The 20,798-nt window shown below is 39.3% G+C and overlaps 1 protein-coding gene across 4 annotated transcripts in view; it reads right to left on the bottom strand.

Annotated features, from left to right (window-relative positions):
- The window catches only part of TNC (tenascin C), a 148,115-nt gene that overhangs the window by 46,216 nt on the left and 81,101 nt on the right, over positions 1-20,798 (bottom strand). The window contains exons 8-13 of one of the 4 annotated variants that reach the window (XM_063936913.1): positions 13,586-13,771; positions 12,987-13,076; positions 12,645-12,908; positions 9,036-9,308; positions 7,135-7,407; positions 2,438-2,710 (exon numbers count right to left, since the gene is read on the bottom strand). In XM_063936913.1, the coding sequence (XP_063792983.1) occupies positions 2,438-2,710; positions 7,135-7,407; positions 9,036-9,308; positions 12,645-12,908; positions 12,987-13,076; positions 13,586-13,771 (1,359 nt within the window). The remainder of the gene's footprint in view (positions 1-2,437; positions 2,711-7,134; positions 7,408-9,035; positions 9,309-12,644; positions 12,909-12,986; positions 13,077-13,585; positions 13,772-20,798) is intronic. The other 3 variants (XM_063936914.1, XM_063936915.1, XM_063936916.1) reach the window with 3 other exon arrangements.

Below are 20,798 nucleotides of genomic sequence, written 5' to 3'. Positions count from 1 at the left end.
TGACTTCAAAATATGAAACTCACTTTCTCATTTAGTACCGTGAAGAATCATGCTGTGCCACCTCAATGGTTTGATGTACATGTAATATGACTTTAATAAACTGTACATGTAATGCATACATAATCAGTTACTGCCAGAACACACTATCATGCTCACATTTTCCTACATATTTTCCAAATATGCTTGGGTAAATTAATTAACTGCTGCTTAACTCAATGGAACAGTAAAATAAATTCATTTCCCTACACTTTTGCCGCTGTCAATTCAGTGGAAAAATATAGGTCAAGAGCATTTATACTGGGATAAATGGGAAATGTTGGAATGGTATGCAGTTTGAACATTCACCTCTAACATAGTGCATTAAATGTATATAAGGATTGTCTTTTGGCAGGCACAATATTACACAGTATTTGTGTTCCCTCTGTTTCCAGTGCAGCAGAAGGCAGTTGTTTATGTCTAGGTAATTGATTGTGTTTACCTAATATTGCATCTACTGTACTGTAACTTTCTTTTGCCATTTATAGCAAAGTACTGAAGGACTCGCTAACATCTGTAGCTTCTCTTGGTGAGAAATTCTTTGGCATTGTTCTACCAATGACATAAACACTAAGCACTCGCTAATAAAATTCCATGCGCAGCACATTCATCTTTTTATATGACGTCCTTAATATGGCTTTAGTTTCTGTTTAGTGTAACTTCATGCTGTCAAATCATAGACTAACCAGTAATGATTTATATTCAAAGGACACTATGCAGAAAAATAACTGATTAAAAAAATCTGTATCTGATTTCTACAGCTTTATTTGATTAAAGATTAGTGTTGCCCCAATAAAAAAAATAGAGTTTTTGTTGTAATTTATTATTTTGTCATTTTTATTGAAAGTATACTATGTGTTGGTCAATGTGATACAACAATGTCAGCTTTCTTTGAATAGTTTTGCAAGCTACAACATTTTTCACGTTAGATAATAAGGGCATGATAAAGGCTCCACTTACTACTGATACTTATTGCTGGCTGAATATTTTAATTACTATCACTGTGACACTAAGTATTATGTCACAGGAATTTAACACTGCTTACCCCTTCAGAGAGGTCTAACATTGCCCATATCCTCATCAGATTCCTCTGCGGTGTTGCTGGCATCCTACCGCGTGATGGGCTTACGAGCAGTGTGCATGCACAACAGCCATCGGCACATGTGGATTGTGCTTCCAGCTGGTGGGGACTCAGATAAGCCTGGAAGGCTTCACTGATGAAAGGAAGGCAGTTGCCATCTATACTATAGATAGTATTAGTGACAAACAGCAATGAGCTAAGCCTACTGCTGTATGCTAAATACGGAATCAAGGACATAACGCCTACAGCTAGTGCTAAAGGGTGTATGTCTTGTTTTTAATTGGAGATCTAAAAAATATATACAAATTGAAGAATTGAGTTACTTTTGAAGTGGTGTGCCCACTGGTCTGTCGGCATATGTGGCATGATACATTGTGGCACATCTAAAGATACAGAAGTCACAGTTTGGGAATCCTTACTGATCTAGATCGAGAAGACTAATTTAAGAAGAAACTAAATTACCTTTTTTAATACTCAGGCTTGCAAACTATATAAAAATAAAATCATAATGGTATACTTTATTCATGGGCACTCACATAAATACCAATGGAGCTAAAGTTGAGATAGTGCATGTATTTGTCAACTGTTGCTAATTTCAAGAAAAATCTTAGGTTCTAAGAGAGAGATTTATTAAACCATTGAAAGAAGACAAGTAGAGGTGTTGCCCTCAGCAACCAATCAATCAGATTTTTGCTATCATTTATGCAGTACACTCTATAACATAATAAGTAGAATCTGATTGGTTGTTATTGGAAACTATTCCACCACTTTTCCTCTTTAGAAGGATTGATAAATCTCCCCAGAAATGTTTGGTATATCTTTCCAAGAATGTACAGTATTATATTAACTAACTGCACACCAACATTTATCTTCTTATAATACATTGCAATTGATCATGACCAATCAAGTGCACACACATCATGGCAGGGATTATATGCTCCTAGGTGCGATTAGTCACACCCACGACTGCACAATGCATTTCCTATGGATCGCAGGTGCGACTATTCACATGTGCCCGCTAGTTGTGGCAAACCAGCCACACACTTTAATAGTCATGGGTGGGATGAGGCTGATCATATCTGTATATACTAACACCTCGCTATCAGTAAGATGGTACTGTGTTATTTTATTAAGAGAATTAAGTTGTTGGGTCCAGGTAATTTGTAATCTTAAGGGATAATTAAATAGAAGCTAAACTGCATTCTCAAGGTTAAAGGTACTGTATGTGAATTTGTAAAATCTCCACATTTGTAATATAAAATTCCCCCTTGTCTGCCCTGCAGTTTTCAGAGCAGCTTACTGTGTACTGATTGGAAATACCTGTTGTTGCCTCTCCTTTTATTGGCGGAGAGCGTTGACCACTAGCAACGCCATGCAGCTCAATCTCATATTCACTGCCATCTCTTAGTCCCGTCACAACTGTTGTGCGTTCACTGCCTGGCACTGTTAGTGTAATTGGTTTATACTGTCGTTTGGCATCCTGTATTTTAATGTTAAAGTTGTCAAAACCACTGTCGTCAGCTGTCCATGACAGATGGAAACTGTCCGGGGTTACTTTGGAAACTATAAGGTCTCCAACTTCAGGTTTTGCTTCTGAAAAGAATGTAATGAAAGGAAGAAGGATGAAAAAAATCAAAGCTTATTGTTAGTACCGCATTGCTGCCAGGTATATTGGAAGAAACTAGAAGAAGCCAAAAGCATCAAAATTAATAAACTGTTCTAAAGGACAAAACATTTTGATGATCATTGCCTGGGAAAAAAGAAACCTGTAAAAAAATAAATAACATGAATACTTACAGTATACATAACATTTGAAGACAAAATAGTATTAAAGGGGAACTATGCTCATGAGGAAAAAAAATTCTAAACTTTGAGTTTACTATGAAGTCCAAAACAAATTTGCAGTTACCAGCTATTAACTTGAGGACAGTCCTTTGAGTAGCTGTCCCCTCGCAAATTGTATACAGTAAAACCATGTTTCTCAAATTTGATCCTCAGAATTCCTAATTCTCTGTTCACATACAAATACCAGGTTCAATTCGTAATAATGAACATGGGGGCGGATGTATTAAGCCTGGAGAAGTGATAAAGCAGTTATAAGTACAAGGTGATAATGCACCAGCCAATCAACTCCTAACTGTAAATTTACATATTGGAGCTGATTGGCTGGTGCGTTATCACCTTGCACTTATCACTGCTTTATCACTTCTCTGGTCTTAATACATCTTTTCCATGGTTTCAACCTGCATTTCACACCGAGGCAAGGACTGTGGAAAAACTCAGGTTATATGGAATAGTCAATGACCCCTTGGCTAATTGCCACACTGGACCTACTCAATCAGCGGGGATTACCCTGCATGTGAATTTTACAATGGTGGCCTTTTCATCACAGCTTCATGAGCTACAAGGTAAATTATGTGAGAAAATAGCACTATCTGGGTTCATGAGATAGAAAAACCGATTGTTTCCGCATTTTGAGGCTCATTCAGATGTGGTCAGAGGTGCTACCACTAATGCTTCCCTGGAAGCAGCAATGATAGTGCTGTATGTAAATGCAGCAGGAGGAGTCTACAAGCGAATACCTCCTGCTGCAGTAGTGATCTGAGCTTCTTCTTAGGACGTAGCATCAGATATCTCTTTCACCACAGGGAGGCTTACAGCACCTATTGTGCTGTGCAAGCAGCCCATCGCAGAGACCAGAAAATCTCCATCCTCCGATGGAGATCCCTGACCTATTTCCACCCCATAAATGGTGGCAACAAGCCTCCGTTTTCTCAAATGGGGGCTGTCATAATCCCCCGAATGGCAGCAAACTGTCAATTACTGACAGTATGCTGTCCTCCTGCTTCCAACTGCGCAGGCTCAGAACACCTTGAAAAAGACCCAAGTGGTCGAAACGCCATTGGTGCTACCAGGCAGTGAGTTTTTACCATTTTAATCTGACATTCTGTTTTTTTCATGGGATACCACTTTAGAAGTGTGCGGTGTAAAACCGGATTACATCAGCTTTTGTCTATTATATCTGACCTGCATGTTATTGTACAAACTGGAGAGTGGAAGTTTCATAGAAAAAGTATCAGATTGTCGTTTTATGGACTTTTTTATGAATAAACCTGTTGAATCGTCTTGGATGTCATTTTTGATCCTGGTTTAAAGATACCTTGATACGTGGGACCAACCCCCCTTTACAAGTGAGTGGGGTACGTTATCCGCAGCAGTCTCCTTTCTGCTCTTTATCACGTGGGACATAGTACTAAAGATACCTTTATACACCTGTTCCTGTGAATTTTGATGTTTCGGTACGTCCACAAACATAGTGAAGTGGTGGCGAGATACTATCCTCATCTTCTATCAAATTTGGTCCGGCACCTTAGGCTTTCCCTTTCTGGACATTCACGGGCTGTTCAAATTATTTGTACTATGCAATACCACCTATGTTGGTATACTTTCTCTTTTTTACTTGATTAATATCTGGATATTGTGAGACGATCAAAAGAGTGGCAATTCCGAGAAGGACTCCTACCACATAAGTGACGTATACCTATATAACTATATTTTTTGTTATCGCCTTTGATCTATCCTCCGATTGTTTTGTTTCATGTTATTGTTTGATCTGTTATTTGGGCGGATTTGTTGAGGATTTAGATTGGGCTGATAACCCTTGCGCCAGAATCCACACTACTGTTTTTTCTTTCAGAATGCGTCCTGCACCTGTGCAAAGTCCCGAATATTGTTGCTAATATCGTATGATATCGAAGGTGCAGAGGTACCTGAATGACCCCCTTTAAGCGGAAATAGTGGGTTTCCGCCCGGTAATCCCCAATTTTTGTCATGTGAAAAAGGCTATTTATTTGAATAACCTTTCCCTGTGCAGCAGGATAATAAGCTGGCAATTAGCTAATTAATATGCCTATCAGTGTAAATTGGTTTGACCAGTGTTATGTGACCCAGGTACATAAACCTGCTCTTGCCCATGGTTTTTCCCGGGTCCATGCCTTGCGTGAAAGGGATATTAAAATGAGCTTAATGAGCTAATTTTAACATAACCCCAGAACACTCTTTCAGACTGCAGCATATCCGGGTCAAACCTGGGAAAAATCCAGGTCATGACCAGGGTCGGCAGACCCAGGTCACATAACCCGGGTAGACACATTTACACCGACACAAATCCTGGATTGTTCCTGGGTTCATGCTCCATGTGAAAGGGATATATGTAACAGTTCACACTGTCCAAATACCTGGGGGTATATTTACTAAAGTGCAGATTTTGGCTATTTTCTTCTAGAAGGTGCTAGATAAATGATAAGTAGAATCTTATTGGTTGCTATGGGCAACATCTCCACATTGGAAAACCTGCACTTTAGTAAATATACCACCTAGTTGGTGCATAGGTGTAATCATTATACACTAAAGAGCCACAGCTTTTCTGGAAAACATGAACTATTAGGGGTCCCGAGGACAAAGTATGGACAAAAGACTACTGTAAATAACTGTAACAAATAAATATGTGATAAGCTTTATGCATTTATACCATTATTTGCTTTCTTGGTATTGTAAAGATGCTATTGTAGTGTCATAGGCATAGTTCCCCATGTAGACAAAACACTCACCCATTCAAAGAAAAAGTATTACATATACAAATATATGTTTATGATGTTATTTGTGTGAGATTCCGAACCAAACCTTGTGGCATATACGCTGACCACTGAGCTGTGTGCTTTTAATGTTATAGCACTGATTTAATTAGAAATTCACTTTTATCTATTCTGTCGGGAATGGGGATAAATAGCCAGAGCAAGTGCTACATCAAATGCAACTACAGTAAGGTAAAGCAGTTTTAAGGTTTTTATGAATGAACAATGCACAACTTCACTTTCAACAGCTACTTGATTTATTTATATTCTTTTCAAGTCTTATCAATTCCAAAATCCTCCTTGATGTTTCTACGCTGTAAAAGTCATGCTGGGTTTTTGAAATTCTGATAAATTCTATATGCTATAGCCATACTGTAGTTTCCAATTAAAAAAAATATATTTTTTAGTTTTTTTATTGCATTTAATCCACTTGTACCTACAGTATAAACCACCTGTAAACATTGGAATCAGCCATTTTGTGGACTGAAACATTATGAGAAAGAGGTGATATTGACCAACCATGAGGCTATAATAGCTCCTGGTGAGTTGATAGGGTTAACACAGTGCACAATACGGCTATTTATTTTACACTAGTGGTGAGCAATAGGCGGCCTACCAAGCCTTAGCTTGCAGGCCCTACTTCTTTCTGCTATGCCATCATATTTGATTGTTAGTTTGTAATGCTTGTTTAAAATGCCTGCAGAAATGTTATTGCAGATAGATAGGTATCTATTTCTTTCTATAACTGTATTGATTTAGGGGCATATTCATTTGTCTAAGGTAAAATGTATGTTAATGCCATTTACTTTTCACAGCTAAATGGATTGCAGCAAACTTGTGGATAGCCACATTAAGTTGCATTTAGCCGCTTTAGGTGTCTATTCACTAAGCCTTGGATGGAGATAAAGTACCAGCCAATCAACTCCTAACTGCCATGTTACAGGCCGGTTTTAAAAAATGCCAGTTAGGAGCTGGTTGGCTGGTACTTTATCTACATACACTTTATCTCCATCCAAGGTTTAGTAAATAGACCCCTTAATCCCTAAAATCGGGCAAATGTGGCTAATTGAATCCCCCCTTTAAATTATTACTGAGATTAAAGGTAATGTGCAGCCTTTTTGATGGCTAGAAGGTTGCACATTGCAGCCCTTGAAATGTATCAGGTTGCCTGTCACTGGTCTACAGTGTGAGTGGATGCCAAGTTCATTTTAAAAGTAATGACAATAAGAGAAAATAATGAAAACACTGAGTACAACACAAAAGGTCAGAAGACATGACAAAAACACTCACACACCTACAAACAGATAACAAGGTGCTCAAAAGAAGTTAAATAAAGGATTTCTGTGTCATGAGATGAGTAAACAAGCCTAGAAGATCCAATACCTGTAGTGGCTGAAGTACTAATAGAGGGTGTACGTTGACCTTGGATAATGCCATAGAGGTAGATGGTATAATCAGTGCTTGGTAATAACCCTGAGATAAGAGTATTCCTGAGATTGCCAGAGACATTAAATTTTACTGGCTCCAATAACCTGTCATTATCATTGATTTCTACAATAAATCCATCAAAAGAATCCTGTGAAGTTGTCCAGAAGAGATCAAAGCTTTCGGGTGTAATGTTGGTGATGGATATGTTGTCTACTTCTGGCTTGTTTTCTGAGCAAGGGAAAATGTGATTCAGTTAATTAATGAATGACATGTCCAACAGCACCCAAATGGATGCTCTGTCAGCCTCCCAAAAACCCTGCCAGAATAAGCAAGCAGAAGTTTGGTGCGTTTTTCAGTGCAGTAGCCGGAAGTCATGATCAAGCCAAGGATTTCACTTGATGCCTCATTTGCCCACAGAAGCCATTTTCTTTGGTAATTATTTACATGCTTGCAGCTATATATAATCATGCATTTAAAAGCTAGAAAAGTTAATGCGTGAAGCTGATGAATTAGGAAGCAATAGCCTTTTGTGGATTGATATGCTGAAGGTAACAGAAAAAATTATTTTTTTCATAACATAATTTGCTGTATTTTGTTAGATTATTTTTTCTGTTTAATTTTTATATGAATTAAATACTTTTTTTTTCTAACTAACTGAATTGAATGTGGTATCTTGCATAGATTTAAAGGCCAGGATTATGAGTTCTATCTAGCCAGGTTCTGGAATCTGTTACAAAATAATACCATACACTTTAGTTTGGTAATATGACTATATTTTATTACACTCTTCGATTCATAATCCTGCAAAATAACTTCAAAAACCCTTCTGTTGTGTCCATACATGTATGTGTGACTGTATGTATGTATGTATGTATGTATGTATGTATAAATTATGTGGGGTTATACAATTTTACTATGATTTGCCATGCCAACATATAGTTGCACAAGCTATGGTATTATATTTCACATGAAAGCTAATACTCATTTGCCTTTGCCTGCATCTTTTGACTTCTTTAACAATTTGTGTGGTTTTCATTTAGCGCATAATGCCATGGGCTTCTAAACAGTGATCCCATTTAAGAAGCATTTGCAGTCTGACACAACTATTCACTTGCCCCATATTTATTTGGTTTTTGTACCGATAGCTAATTTTTCCTGTACTCTAACCTTCCCTTACTTTTAAGATCATGTGCTTTTCATTGTAATATATTGTATCTTTTCTATTACATAGAGGTAATATTTAAAACTTTAATGTCTCTATGATGGTGAACAGTTATCTGCCATTACTTATTGTGATACTAAAGTGTTTAATAAAATGTAACTTATACAGGAGCACTGAAAGTGTGGGATTGAGGCGGGTACAAAGGAACAGGGTCTTATCTACAGAGGAGGAGCAACCAAGTCCCCAAGGTGGTGCAGCCACTAGTAAGGCCCCAATATTCCCAATGGAGTGTTGCCACTTCTTTATATGCTTGGCCAAGCCCCCTAGTACAGGGGTACCGGGACAAATAAATCTCCTGGCTGCCCTGTATGCATAATACCTATATTACAATTATCTTGCTTTTCTTTACTTTTTTTAAAGAAATGTATTTATTTTAATTTTAAATGAATAAACCAACATCAAAGAGTAACTCCAATGTGCTCAGTTGAGTAAAAAAGCTCCAGCATATAGGGTGCAATATTCCTTAATTTCAAAACAGTGAATTTATCAAGCAGAAGCAGAATGATGACTATTGTGAGCCTGAAAAAGAACAAGCCAGTGGAGGTGCAAGTCATGTGATGTTGTGAAAAAGAATGGTGGGCAGCATTTGGAGCGTGATGGCAAGCCTTTTTTTAATTATTTTCTCAATAGGTACCTGTGACAACTTCACCAGAGAGAGGCTTAGTGGTAGATCCGTGAATCACACCATGTAGCGTGATTTGATATTTTGTGGCCGGGATCAAATCCATCACTTCCAAAGACCGGAGTTTTCCAGGAACCACAATGCTTTGTGGTTCTTCTTCTTCTTCAGCATCCTGAACCTTAATCACAAATTTCTCATAGTTGCTGTCTGGAGCTATCCATGTGAGTCTAAAGGAGTCCCAGCTCACTTGGGACACCTGTAAGTCACCCAGCTCACGTGGCACCTCTGAATATGAGAATATGCTAATGTTAGTTAAGGCATTTTGGGTAGACAATTAAACAATTGTTCTCACTTGGCCTACATTTAATTTTTTTTTTCTCTTTGCAAAAAAATCAAAATCAAACTGGAGTTATCAAGATGATGTCAAAGCCTAAATTGGAAGAAAACTGTATTTTGTGCATTTACTGTAGATTTGACTCTTGAAACCAAATACAGAAATAATGTAGTAACAATACAAGCAATACATCAAATGCATCACTATGTTTGTACTTCAGCAACCTGTCAAATGCAAATGAACATAAAACACAGCTACCTAAAATCAAAAACACAACAAACAGCATATAGTACTGAAACAAGAAAAGTATGTAATACAGAACTTGATAAAAACAGAAAAATAGCTAAAAAGATTACAGCAATGAATAGAGTATCAGTATATTGGATGAATGCTTTATGAATTTTGTAGTCAGAGATGACTCTTGAGTACCAATATATTATACCCAGAAGAACAATTATATATTAAATTTCAGAGCTAGCACAAGAGATGGACAGTTAGGAGTAGATGGAGACAGTCAACAATCTTTTTTTCCAGGCCCCAGAGGTCTATACCTAAGAATTCCTTGGACTTTTTTTTAAAGGGGCAATCACTTACAAGACATTGATTTGCCTTGTAAGTGATTTCCCCTTTAATAATTACATTCCGCCCTAAGATTTTGTTTTATCTTTAAGCATCAAAGACAAAACAGCATGGAAAGCAGATATAAGGGCCCTCACTGTAGTAATGATATAAAGCAGGGTACACACTATACAATATATTGGGCAATCTTGTGATCTTTGATGGATTGCAACGACCATCATACAGTATAGTGTATATTTAGTTCCACTCAATTGTTTCGTATATTGTGTGGTTGCATCTTCCCATATGATGTGCAACTCATCAGAAGGGTCAATGCGACTTATGATGCGATTACTAACATTGATATTGTAACAATGTATATATTGTGCTATCATATGGTGGATCATGCAGTGTCATCATACCGGCCCATCACAAGATGGCCGGATGGTTCAGGTGTGCACCAAGCTTACGTCTCACTGAAATCATTTTAGGCAATAAGTGATGTCCCAAAGCTATATGATGTTATACTTTTAAAAGTACATAAAAAAACTGGGATGCATTAGAAAACACAGGGAAGTTTCCAGTGAAAGAAGTCAATAAAAATTGAATCTGCTCCAGGTTAAGTCAATTATTATTCCCAGTTTCTCTGTTTCTGTGCCTCACATACAGTAAGGAAGAACTATATTACTTTGTGAAAAAATAAACCTACACTTTTATGAACACATTCAGTTGCATTATGAATACCAGAATTGTATTCATACTGCTCAGCTGGGATCCTCATGCCACAATCAAATGTAAGAATGTCTTCACTGGAACAAAGAATTGCTTCATCATTTAAACTTGTTAAAATTGTCTTTAAATCTAAATATTTTTTCCACTTTATTGCACATAACCATTGGCTCTCTTAGGACTAGAACCCTAGGGCATGTTCCTGGAACCAGCATGCATGGAAGATCAGCTCTATTTGGTTTGGATTGTCAGTATTTGCCTCACATGATGAATACATCAAAACCAGATGAAAGAGGTGAAATCATCAGACCACTCCTTCCAGTCACAGTTCCAGACTACTCTTTCTAGCCATAGTATTTCATTATTTTCAATGGTTGTCAAAGCTCTATATGGTATTGAAGACAGTACCAACTAACACTGATATTGGTAATATTGATTTCAATGATTATAGCACACTGGTCTTATTAGTACCATATGTACTAGGAAAGTTCTTCACAAAGTAAGTTTGTGTTTGTATAGTAAAAGTGCTTGTGAGTAAATATTAATACATTGACCAAGTTATTTCCACTTGCTAAATATTAGAATAAAAGAATTACGAACTAAAGAATAAATTTGTACTGCATTAATTGTCTCTTGTAACTCTTAGGGTTGATTCAGTTAGGAGTGAACCAGGCAGTGGACACAATTCCAGTAATGTTGTGCAAACATCATCTGCAATTATAGTAGCTCCTAAATCGCATACTTTAATATGCACCACTATAGAGTTTCAAACTAATATGTGTGAATTAGTGGGAAAATCATACTGTATTAGGTTGCCATTACCAATGTTCTAATGCCACCATAATGGCACATCATGGCCATTGCCTATAATTTGCCCCTAATTGAATTCACCCTTTAAACTCAGACATCACTCAGTTATAGGAAAGAACAATGGTCAAGGTACACAGTGGCAAAACATTAATAACAAAAGGAAACAAATAATGCAATTGGAATCACAGTCTTCAACATTATTAAATGGGAATTTTTTTTTACATATTCCCCTATCGCTAGCAAAACATTAAAGTTTCTCCCCTGAGATCATCATTATTTTCATTCTGCAGCTCTATAGGTTTGACACCACCAGGTTTTTATGCCTTGATAATCCTGAATTAATTGACATTTAAAGGGTTCCGAGAAGACTTCACAATTTTGGAGAAAGCGCAAGTTCTCCCAGAAACCCCAGTTATGTTGCTATTTGGAGGAAGTGGAGGCAATTAAATTGCTCAAAACCATCTTGCGTCATACATTTATTTAAAAGCTATGAGAGTAAAATGTCACAGCTAGTAATTGTACTTTAAAGAATGTTTGTAACTGCATCTGCAAAATATAAAATAAAGGTCAAAAGATTGAAACTAGATAAAAGAGAGGTAAATTATCCTTCGTCTGCAGAAAGAAGTCCAATATGACACATCCATGGTAAATTAAATGGTTAAAGGCTGAAAAAAAACTCTAACAATAAAATTGATTACTTTTTTCTTGCTGTAAGAAAGAACAGACATGTTGTGTTTGAAATAACAAGTAGATCATGTAGATCACGAAAGGGCTGTTAGAAAATTAGAAAAACGTTTCTCTTAATTTTTTGAATATCTATTAATCCCTAATCCTTATTCAGTATTACTATGGTGGAAATGTATTAAACGTTCTAAAGAAGACAAGACGTTACCCATAGCAACAAATCTACCTATCATCTAATAGAATATGGTAGATCAGTGATAGCTAGAAGCTGATTGGTTGCAATTCCCCCTATATATGATAAAAGAACTAAGGGGTCTATTTACTAAGCCTTGTCTGGAGATAAAGTACATCCAATCACCTCCTGTCATTTTTCAAACACAGCCTGTGACATGACAGTTAGGAGCCGATTGGCTGGTATTTTATCTCCAGTGACTTTATCTCCTTTCAAGGCTTAGTAAATAGACCCCTAAGAGACAAATATTTTGGATTGTGCTGGATAAGCTTACCGGTTCGTCCAGTCACAGATGCTGGTTTGCTCTTGTGTCTGCCTTTCTCTGCAACAAGGGAAATGCTATATTCTTTACCAGATTCAAGCCCAGTTAATACATAGGACTCAGCATTTCCTGGGACTCGGACTTCATTCTCAATGCCACCACTAGTAATGTAGGTGAGTTGGTAATTATCAAATTTAGCTACAGGTATTATCCACTTCAGGTTTAAAGTAGTTTCAGTGGCACTAGTGATCTCCAAATCCTTGGGTGAATCGAAGTCTGAAATAAGCCAAATAATTGTAAATACTCACTTCTGTTTCCCTCAGCAAAATGATTGTCTAATAGCTTATGTCATACCTGTTGCAGCATTGATAGTAGCAGGAGAACTCTCTTTGTCCTGTTTCACTGCTGTCAGTCCTATGCCATATTCTGTTCCTGGTCTCAAACCTGGGAAAAGAGGAGCGTGTAAAAAATCCATCATGGCAGTGCGGATTTTGTAATGGTTAGCATTACTGCCTCACAGCACTGAGGTCATGGGTTCGATTCCCACCGTGGCCCTAACTATGTGGATTTTGTATATTTTCACCGTAGTTGCGTGGGTTTCCTTCGGGTACTCTGGTTTCCTCCCACAATCCAAAAATAAATACTGTTAGGTTATTTGGATCCCAACAAAATTAACCCTTGCGTGAATGTGTGTGCGTGTACATGTGGTAGAGAATATAGATTATAAGCTCCACTGGGGCAGGGACTGATGTGAATGGCCAAATATTCTCTGTAAAGTGCTGCGGAATATGTGTGTGCTATAGAAATAAATGGCAATAATAATAATAATAATAATAATCATCATAATAATAATAATAATAATAATAATAATAATAATAATAATAACAATAATCATATGTATTTATATATCACCATTTCTTTTGGAACATGGCATAAGTCATCAAAAAACTGACCTGTCAGAGTAACCTTGGTGGTAGCCTGGTTACTCCTGGGTACTGTTATTTCTTCATGGTCTCCTCCTGAGAGTGGTGCAAACTTAATCCTGTAATAGTCAATGTTGGCCAGGGTGTTTTTCCAGTCAAGAGTGATGCTGTTGTCAGTATGGGACACTTTCCTCAGGTTCTTGGGGGTATCTAGATCTGTAAAAAAAAAAGAAGAAAAAGATAAATTAAATTACATTGATTCAAAAATCAAAATGTGTCACCGATTGTTTTGCCTTTCTATTATACTCGGCACTGAACATCTCTACTTTCTATCAAAAATAACTTACAACATTAATTAAAATGGCAAAGGGAAAGTTAAATGTTGAGACTAGAATCCAAGTTTGTGCAGGTTAGGTATGTTTTGTTTCCATTTACTATGTCAATATTCATAATGGTAATAATGCCAACATGCTTGGCATGTCGATATTGACCACATTGACATTCATCATGTCGACACAGTGATGAAATGTCAATTAGAATATCAACAAAACATCCCTGGCAGCTCCAGACAAGTCTTGCGGGTGTGGCGGTGATGTCCCATTTTGTTCCATTTCTGAAGGTGATAAATAATAGCCAATATTTCCTTTGAACTTAGAATGCAGGTCTTTGTTTCAGGAGAATACCATTCTGCGACAGAGTGAGGGCTTCAGAAGATGTGAGGTTTGTCTTGCATGCATTAATGCTACACGCCAAAGGAAACTTTAAAATTTTACTGCAATTTCCACTTGTGAATAATTTAGAACTAACAAATATTATAATTATTTTAGTTTCCACAATGGGAAATGTACAGTAATAGCCAGTTTGTGGGAAGTATGAGAAAAAGAAAATTGTTATAATACCTGGTAGTACCAAGCACAACCTCTCTAAACATTTTTTAATTCATCATAATCGTAATTTTTATGGAATGTTTTTGTTTTGTAATATAATAGCCAGACCAATTACAAAGGAGAAATTATATGTAATTTATGACATGCAGATTAACCTCCCAGTGTCATTTGGATTGAATGGTGAGATTGCACCATTACTTCCAGTGAGGATAATTAGGGTAGTTTACAAGTTTATAGGTATTTTCTTTTAAGTATTTCTAACAATATATTATTATCTGTTAGTCAATGAGTTTATTGCACTGGCATATTAATAATAGATGAAGTGTGTGCAAAGCACACAAGCCCTCTGAGTCCAGGGGGACCCTCACCACACACCCTGCATCCATTTTTTTCATAACTCGCCCTCTGGAGTCCCGTGTCGGCAGCAAAAACGCTGCAGATATCAGCAGGAAAATGGTTTGGCACCTTTTTCCTAGTGCTTCGCATATGCACAGTAAGGAAATCACTGGGAAAATGTCTGACTCACCACCCAGAGACCTGCACATGCACACTAGAATCTGGGACAGCACTAGGGTCACCTAGTGACCCTAGTGCCCAGAGCTACTGTGCTGCAGGCTAGAGAGGAGGGGGCCAAGTCGGAACCAGCGCCTCTGGTTTATTGTTTTATAACTCGTACATTTGAAGTAGAGATGTGCACTGGAAATTTTTCGGGTTTTGTGTTTTGGTTTTGGATTCGGTTCCGCGGCCGTGTTTTGGATTCGGATGCGTTTTGGCAAAACCTACCTGAAAATTTTTTGTCGGATTCGGGTGTGTTTTGGATTCAGGTGTTTAAAAAAAAAAAAACACCCTCAAAAACAGCTTAAATCATAGAATTTGGGGGTTATTTTGATCCCATAGTATTATTAACCTCAATAACCATAATTTCCACTCATTTCCAGTCTATTCTGAACACCTCACACCTCACAATATTATTTTTAGTCCTAAAATTTGCACCGAGGTCGCTGGATGACTAAGCTAAGCGACCCAAGTGGGCGGCACAAACACCTGGCCCATCTAGGAGTGGCACTGCAGTGTAAGACAGGATGGCACTTAAAAAAATTAGCCCCAAACATCACATGATGCAGAGATAAATAAAAAAAAGAGGTGCAAGATGGAATTGTCCTTGGGCCCTCCCACCCATCCATATGTTGTATAAACAGGACATGCACACTTTAACAAACCCATCATTTCAGCCACAGGGTCTGCCACACGACTGTGGCTGAAATGACTGGTTGGTTTGGGCCCCCACCAAAAAAGAAGAAATCAATCTCTCCTTGCACAAACTGGCTCTACAGAGGCAAGATGTCCACCTCCTCCTCATCATACGATTCCTCACCCCTTTCACTGTGTACATCCTCCTCACAGAGTATTAATTCGTCCCCACTGGAATCCACCATCTCAGGTCCCTGTGTACTTTCTGGAGGCAATTGCTGGTGAATGTCTCCACGGAGGAATTGATTCTAATTCATTTTGATGAACATCATCTTCTCCACATTTTCTGGAAGTAACCTTGTACGCCGATTGCTGACAAGGTGACCGGCTGCACTAAACACTCTTTCGGAGTACACACTGGAGGGCGGGAGGGCAACTTAGGTAAAATAAAGCAAGTTTGTGCAAGTGCCTCCAAATTGCCTCTTTTTCCTGCCAGTATACGTACGGACTGTCTGACGTGCCTAATTGGATGCAGTAACTCATATAATCCTCCACCATTCTTTCAATGGTGACAGAATCATATGCAGTGACAGTAGAAAATGACATGTCAGTAATCATTGGAAGGTCCTTCAGTCCGGACCAGATGTCAGCACTCGCTCCAGACTGCCCTGCATCACCGCCAGTGGGTGGGCTCGGAATTCTTAGCCTTTTCCTCGCAGCCCCAGTTTTGGGAGAATGTGAAGGAAGAGCTGTTGATGGGTCACGTTCCGCTTGACTTGACAAGTGTCTCACCAGCAGGTCTTTGAACTAGAGATGAGCGGGTTCGGTTCCTCGGAATCCGAACCCGCCCGAACTTCATGTTTTTTTACACGGGTCCGAGCGACTCGGATCTTCCCGCCTTGCTCGGTTAACCCGAGCGCGCCCGAACGTCATCATCCCGCTGTCGGATTCTCGCGAGGCTCGGATTCTATCGCGAGACTCGGATTCTATATAAGGAGCCGCACGTCGCCGCCATTTTCACACGTGCATTGAGATTGATAGGGAGAGGACGTGGCTGGCGTCCTCTCCGTTTATAGAGAGTGAGACTAGAGTAGAGAGAGACACAGTACTAATTTTGGGGAGCATTAGGAGGAGTACTTTAGGAGGAGTACTACTACTTGCTGAAGTGATAGATAGATAGTGTGACTGTATAATGTATATCTGACTTGTGGGGAGACACTGACAGTGGGGAGCAGTTAGAGTCTGAGAGCAGGACTCAGGAGTACATATAACGTACAGTGCACACTTTTGCTGCCAGAGTGCCACACTGCCATTGTGACCACACTGACCACCAGTATAATATATATTGTGATTGTCTGCTTAGGAGTACTACTTGCAAGTTGCTGATAGTGTGACCAGTGACCTGACCACCAGTTTATAATAATCACCACCAGTTTAATATATATAATATATATATATATATATATAATTGTATATAATATATATATATAATATTGTATACCACCTACCCGTGGTTTTTTTTTTTTTCTTTCTTCTTGATACAAACTACTATAGTAGCTTACTGTAGCAGTCTGCGGTGCTGCTGAGCTGACAGTGTCCAGCAGGTCCGTCATCAGTCATTACATAATAAATATATATTATATACCTGTCTGGCTGCAGTACTAGTGATATTATATATATATATATATTGATTTCATCTCATTATCATCCAGTCTATATTAGCAGCAGACACAGTACGGTAGTCCACGGCTGTAGCTACCTCTGTGTCGGCAGTCGCTGGTCCATCCATAATTGTATACCACCTACCCGTGGTTTTTTTTTTTCTTTCTTCTTGATACATACTACTATAGTAGCTTACTGTAGCAGTCTGCGGTGCTGCTGAGCTGACAGTGTCCAGCAGGTCCGTCATCAGTCATTAGTACATAATAAATATATATTATATACCTGTCCGGCTGCAGTACTAGTGTGATATTATATATATATATATATTGATTTCATCTCATTATCATCCAGTCTATATTAGCAGCAGACACAGTACGGTAGTCCACGGCTGTAGCTACCTCTGTGTCGGCAGTCGCTGGTCCATCCATAATTGTATACCACCTACCCGTGGTTTTTTTTCTTTCTTCTTTATACATACTACTATAGTAGCTTACTGTAGCAGTCTGCAGTGCTGCTGAGCTGACAGTGTCCAGCAGGTCCGTCATCAGTCATTAGTACATAATAAATATATATTATATACCTGTCCGGCTGCAGTACTAGTGTGATATTATATATATATATATATTGATTTCATCTCATTATCATCCAGTCTATATTAGCAGCAGACACAGTACGGTAGTCCACGGCTGTAGCTACCTCTGTGTCGGCAGTCGCTGGTCCATCTATAATTGTATACCACCTACCCGTGGTTTTTTTTTTTTCTTTCTTCTTGATACATACTACTATAGTAGCTTACTGTAGCTGTCTGCGGTGCTGCTGAGCTGACAGTGTCCAGCAGGTCCGTCATCAGTCATTAGTACATAATAAATATATATTATATACCTGTCCGGCTGCAGTACTAGTGTGATATTATATATATATATATATATATATTGATTTCATCTCATTATCATCCAGTCTATATTAGCAGCAGACACAGTACGGTAGTCCACGGCTGTAGCTAACTCTGTGTCGGCAGTCGCTGGTCCATCCATAATTGTATACCACCTACCCGTGGTTTTTTTTTTTTCTTTCTTCTTGATACATACTACTATAGTAGCTTACTGTAGCAGTCTGCGGTGCTGCTGAGCTGACAGTGTCCAGCAGGTCCGTCATCAGTCATTAGTACATAATAAATATATATTATATACCTGTCCGGCTGCAGTACTAGTGTGATATTATATATATATATATATATATTGATTTCATCTCATTATCATCCAGTCTATATTAGCAGCAGACACAGTACGGTAGTCCACGGCTGTAGCTACCTCTGTGTCGGCAGTCGCTGGTCCATCCATAATTGTATACCACCTACCCGTGGTTTTTTTTTTTCTTTCTTCTTGATACATACTACTATAGTAGCTTACTGTAGCAGTCTGCGGTGCTGCTGAGCTGACAGTGTCCAGCAGGTCCGTCATCAGTCATTAGTACATAATAAATATATATTATATACCTGTCCGGCTGCAGTACTAGTGATATTATATATATATATATATATATATATTGATTTCATCTCATTATCATCCAGTCTATATTAGCAGCAGACACAGTACGGTAGTCCACGGCTGTAGCTACCTCTGTGTCTTTTAGTTGTGCCTATTAAAATATGGAGAACAAAAATGTTGAGGTTCCAAAATTAGGGAAAGATCAAGATCCACTTCCACCTCGTGCTGAAGCTGCTGCCACTAGTCATGGCCGAGACGATGAAATGCCAGCAACGTCGTCTGCCAAGGCCGATGCCCAATGTCATAGTACAGAGCATGTAAAATCCAAAACACCAAATATCAGTAAAAAAAGGACTCCAAAATCTAAAATAAAATTGTCGGAGGAGAAGCGTAAACTTGCCAATATGCCATTTACCACACGGAGTGGCAAGGTACGGCTGAGGCCCTGGCCTATGTTCATGGCTAGTGGTTCAGCTTCACATGAGGATGGAAGCACTCAGCCTCTCGCTAGAAAAATGAAAAGACTCAAGCTGGCAAAAGCACCGCAAAGAACTGTGCGTTCTTCCAAATCCCAAATCCACAAGGAGAGTCCAATTGTGTCGGTTGCGATGCCTGACCTTCCCAACACTGGACGTGAAGAGCATGCGCCTTCCACCATTTGCACGCCCCCTGCAAGTGCTGGAAGGAGCACCCGCAGTCCAGTTCCTGATAGTCAGATTGAAGATGTCAGTGTTGAAGTACACCAGGATGAAGAGGATATGGGTGTTGCTGGCGCTGGGGAGGAAATTGACAAGGAGGATTCTGATGGTGAGGTGGTTTGTTTAAGTCAGGCACCCGGGGAGACACCTGTTGTCCGTGGGAGGAATAGGGCCGTTGACATGCCTGGTGAAAATACCAAAAAAATCAGCTCTTCGGTGTGGAAGTATTTCACCAGAAATGCGGACAACATTTGTCAAGCCGTGTGTTGCCTTTGTCAAGCTGTAATAAGTAGGGGTAAGGACGTTAACCACCTCGGAACATCCTCCCTTATACGTCACCTGCAGCGCATTCATAATAAGTCAGTGACAAGTTCAAAAACTTTGGGCGACAGCGGAAGCAGTCCACTGACCAGTAAATCCCTTCCTCTTGTAACCAAGCTCACGCAAACCACCCCACCAACTCCCTCAGTGTCAATTTCCTCCTTCCCCAGGAATGCCAATAGTCCTGCAGGCCATGTCACTGGCAATTCTGACGAGTTCTCTCCTGCCTGGGATTCCTCCGATGCATCCTTGCGTGTAACGCCTACTGCTGCTGGCGCTGCTGTTGTTGCTGCTGGGAGTCGATGGTCATCCCAGAGGGGAAGTCGTACTCGTAAGACCACTTTTACTACTTCCACCAAGCAATTGACTGTCCAACAGTCCTTTGCGAGGAAGATGAAATATCACAGCAGTCATCCTGCTGCAAAGCGGATAACTGAGGCCTTGGCATCCTGGGTGGTGAGAAACGTGGTTCCGGTATCCATCATTACTGCAGAGCCAACTAGAGACTTGTTGGAGGTACTGTGTCCCCGGTACCAAATACCATCTAGGTTCCATTTCTCTAGGCAGGCGATACCAAAAATGTACACAGACCTCAGAAAAAGAGTCACCAGTGTCCTAAAAAATGCAGCTGTACCCAATGTCTACTTAACCATGGACATGTGGACAAGTGGAGCAGGGCAGGGTCAGGACTATATGACTGTGACAGCCCACTGGGTAGATGTATGGACTCCCGCCGCAAGAACAGCAGCGGCGGCACCAGTAGCAGCATCTCGCAAACGCCAACTCTTTCCTAGGCAGGCTACGCTTTGTATCACCGGTTTCCAGAATACGCACACAGCTGAAAACCTCTTACGGCAACTGAGGAAGATCATCGCGGAATGGCTTACCCCAATTGGACTCTCCTGTGGATTTGTGGCATCGGACAACGCCAGCAATATTGTGTGTGCATTAAATCTGTGCAAATTCCAGCACGTCCCATGTTTTGCACATACCTTGA

Source organism: Pseudophryne corroboree, chromosome 8 (genome assembly GCF_028390025.1).
Source record: "Pseudophryne corroboree isolate aPseCor3 chromosome 8, aPseCor3.hap2, whole genome shotgun sequence".
NCBI classification, from domain to species: domain Eukaryota; kingdom Metazoa; phylum Chordata; class Amphibia; order Anura; family Myobatrachidae; genus Pseudophryne; species Pseudophryne corroboree.
This window is presented reverse-complemented; position numbering and strand designations above follow the sequence as displayed.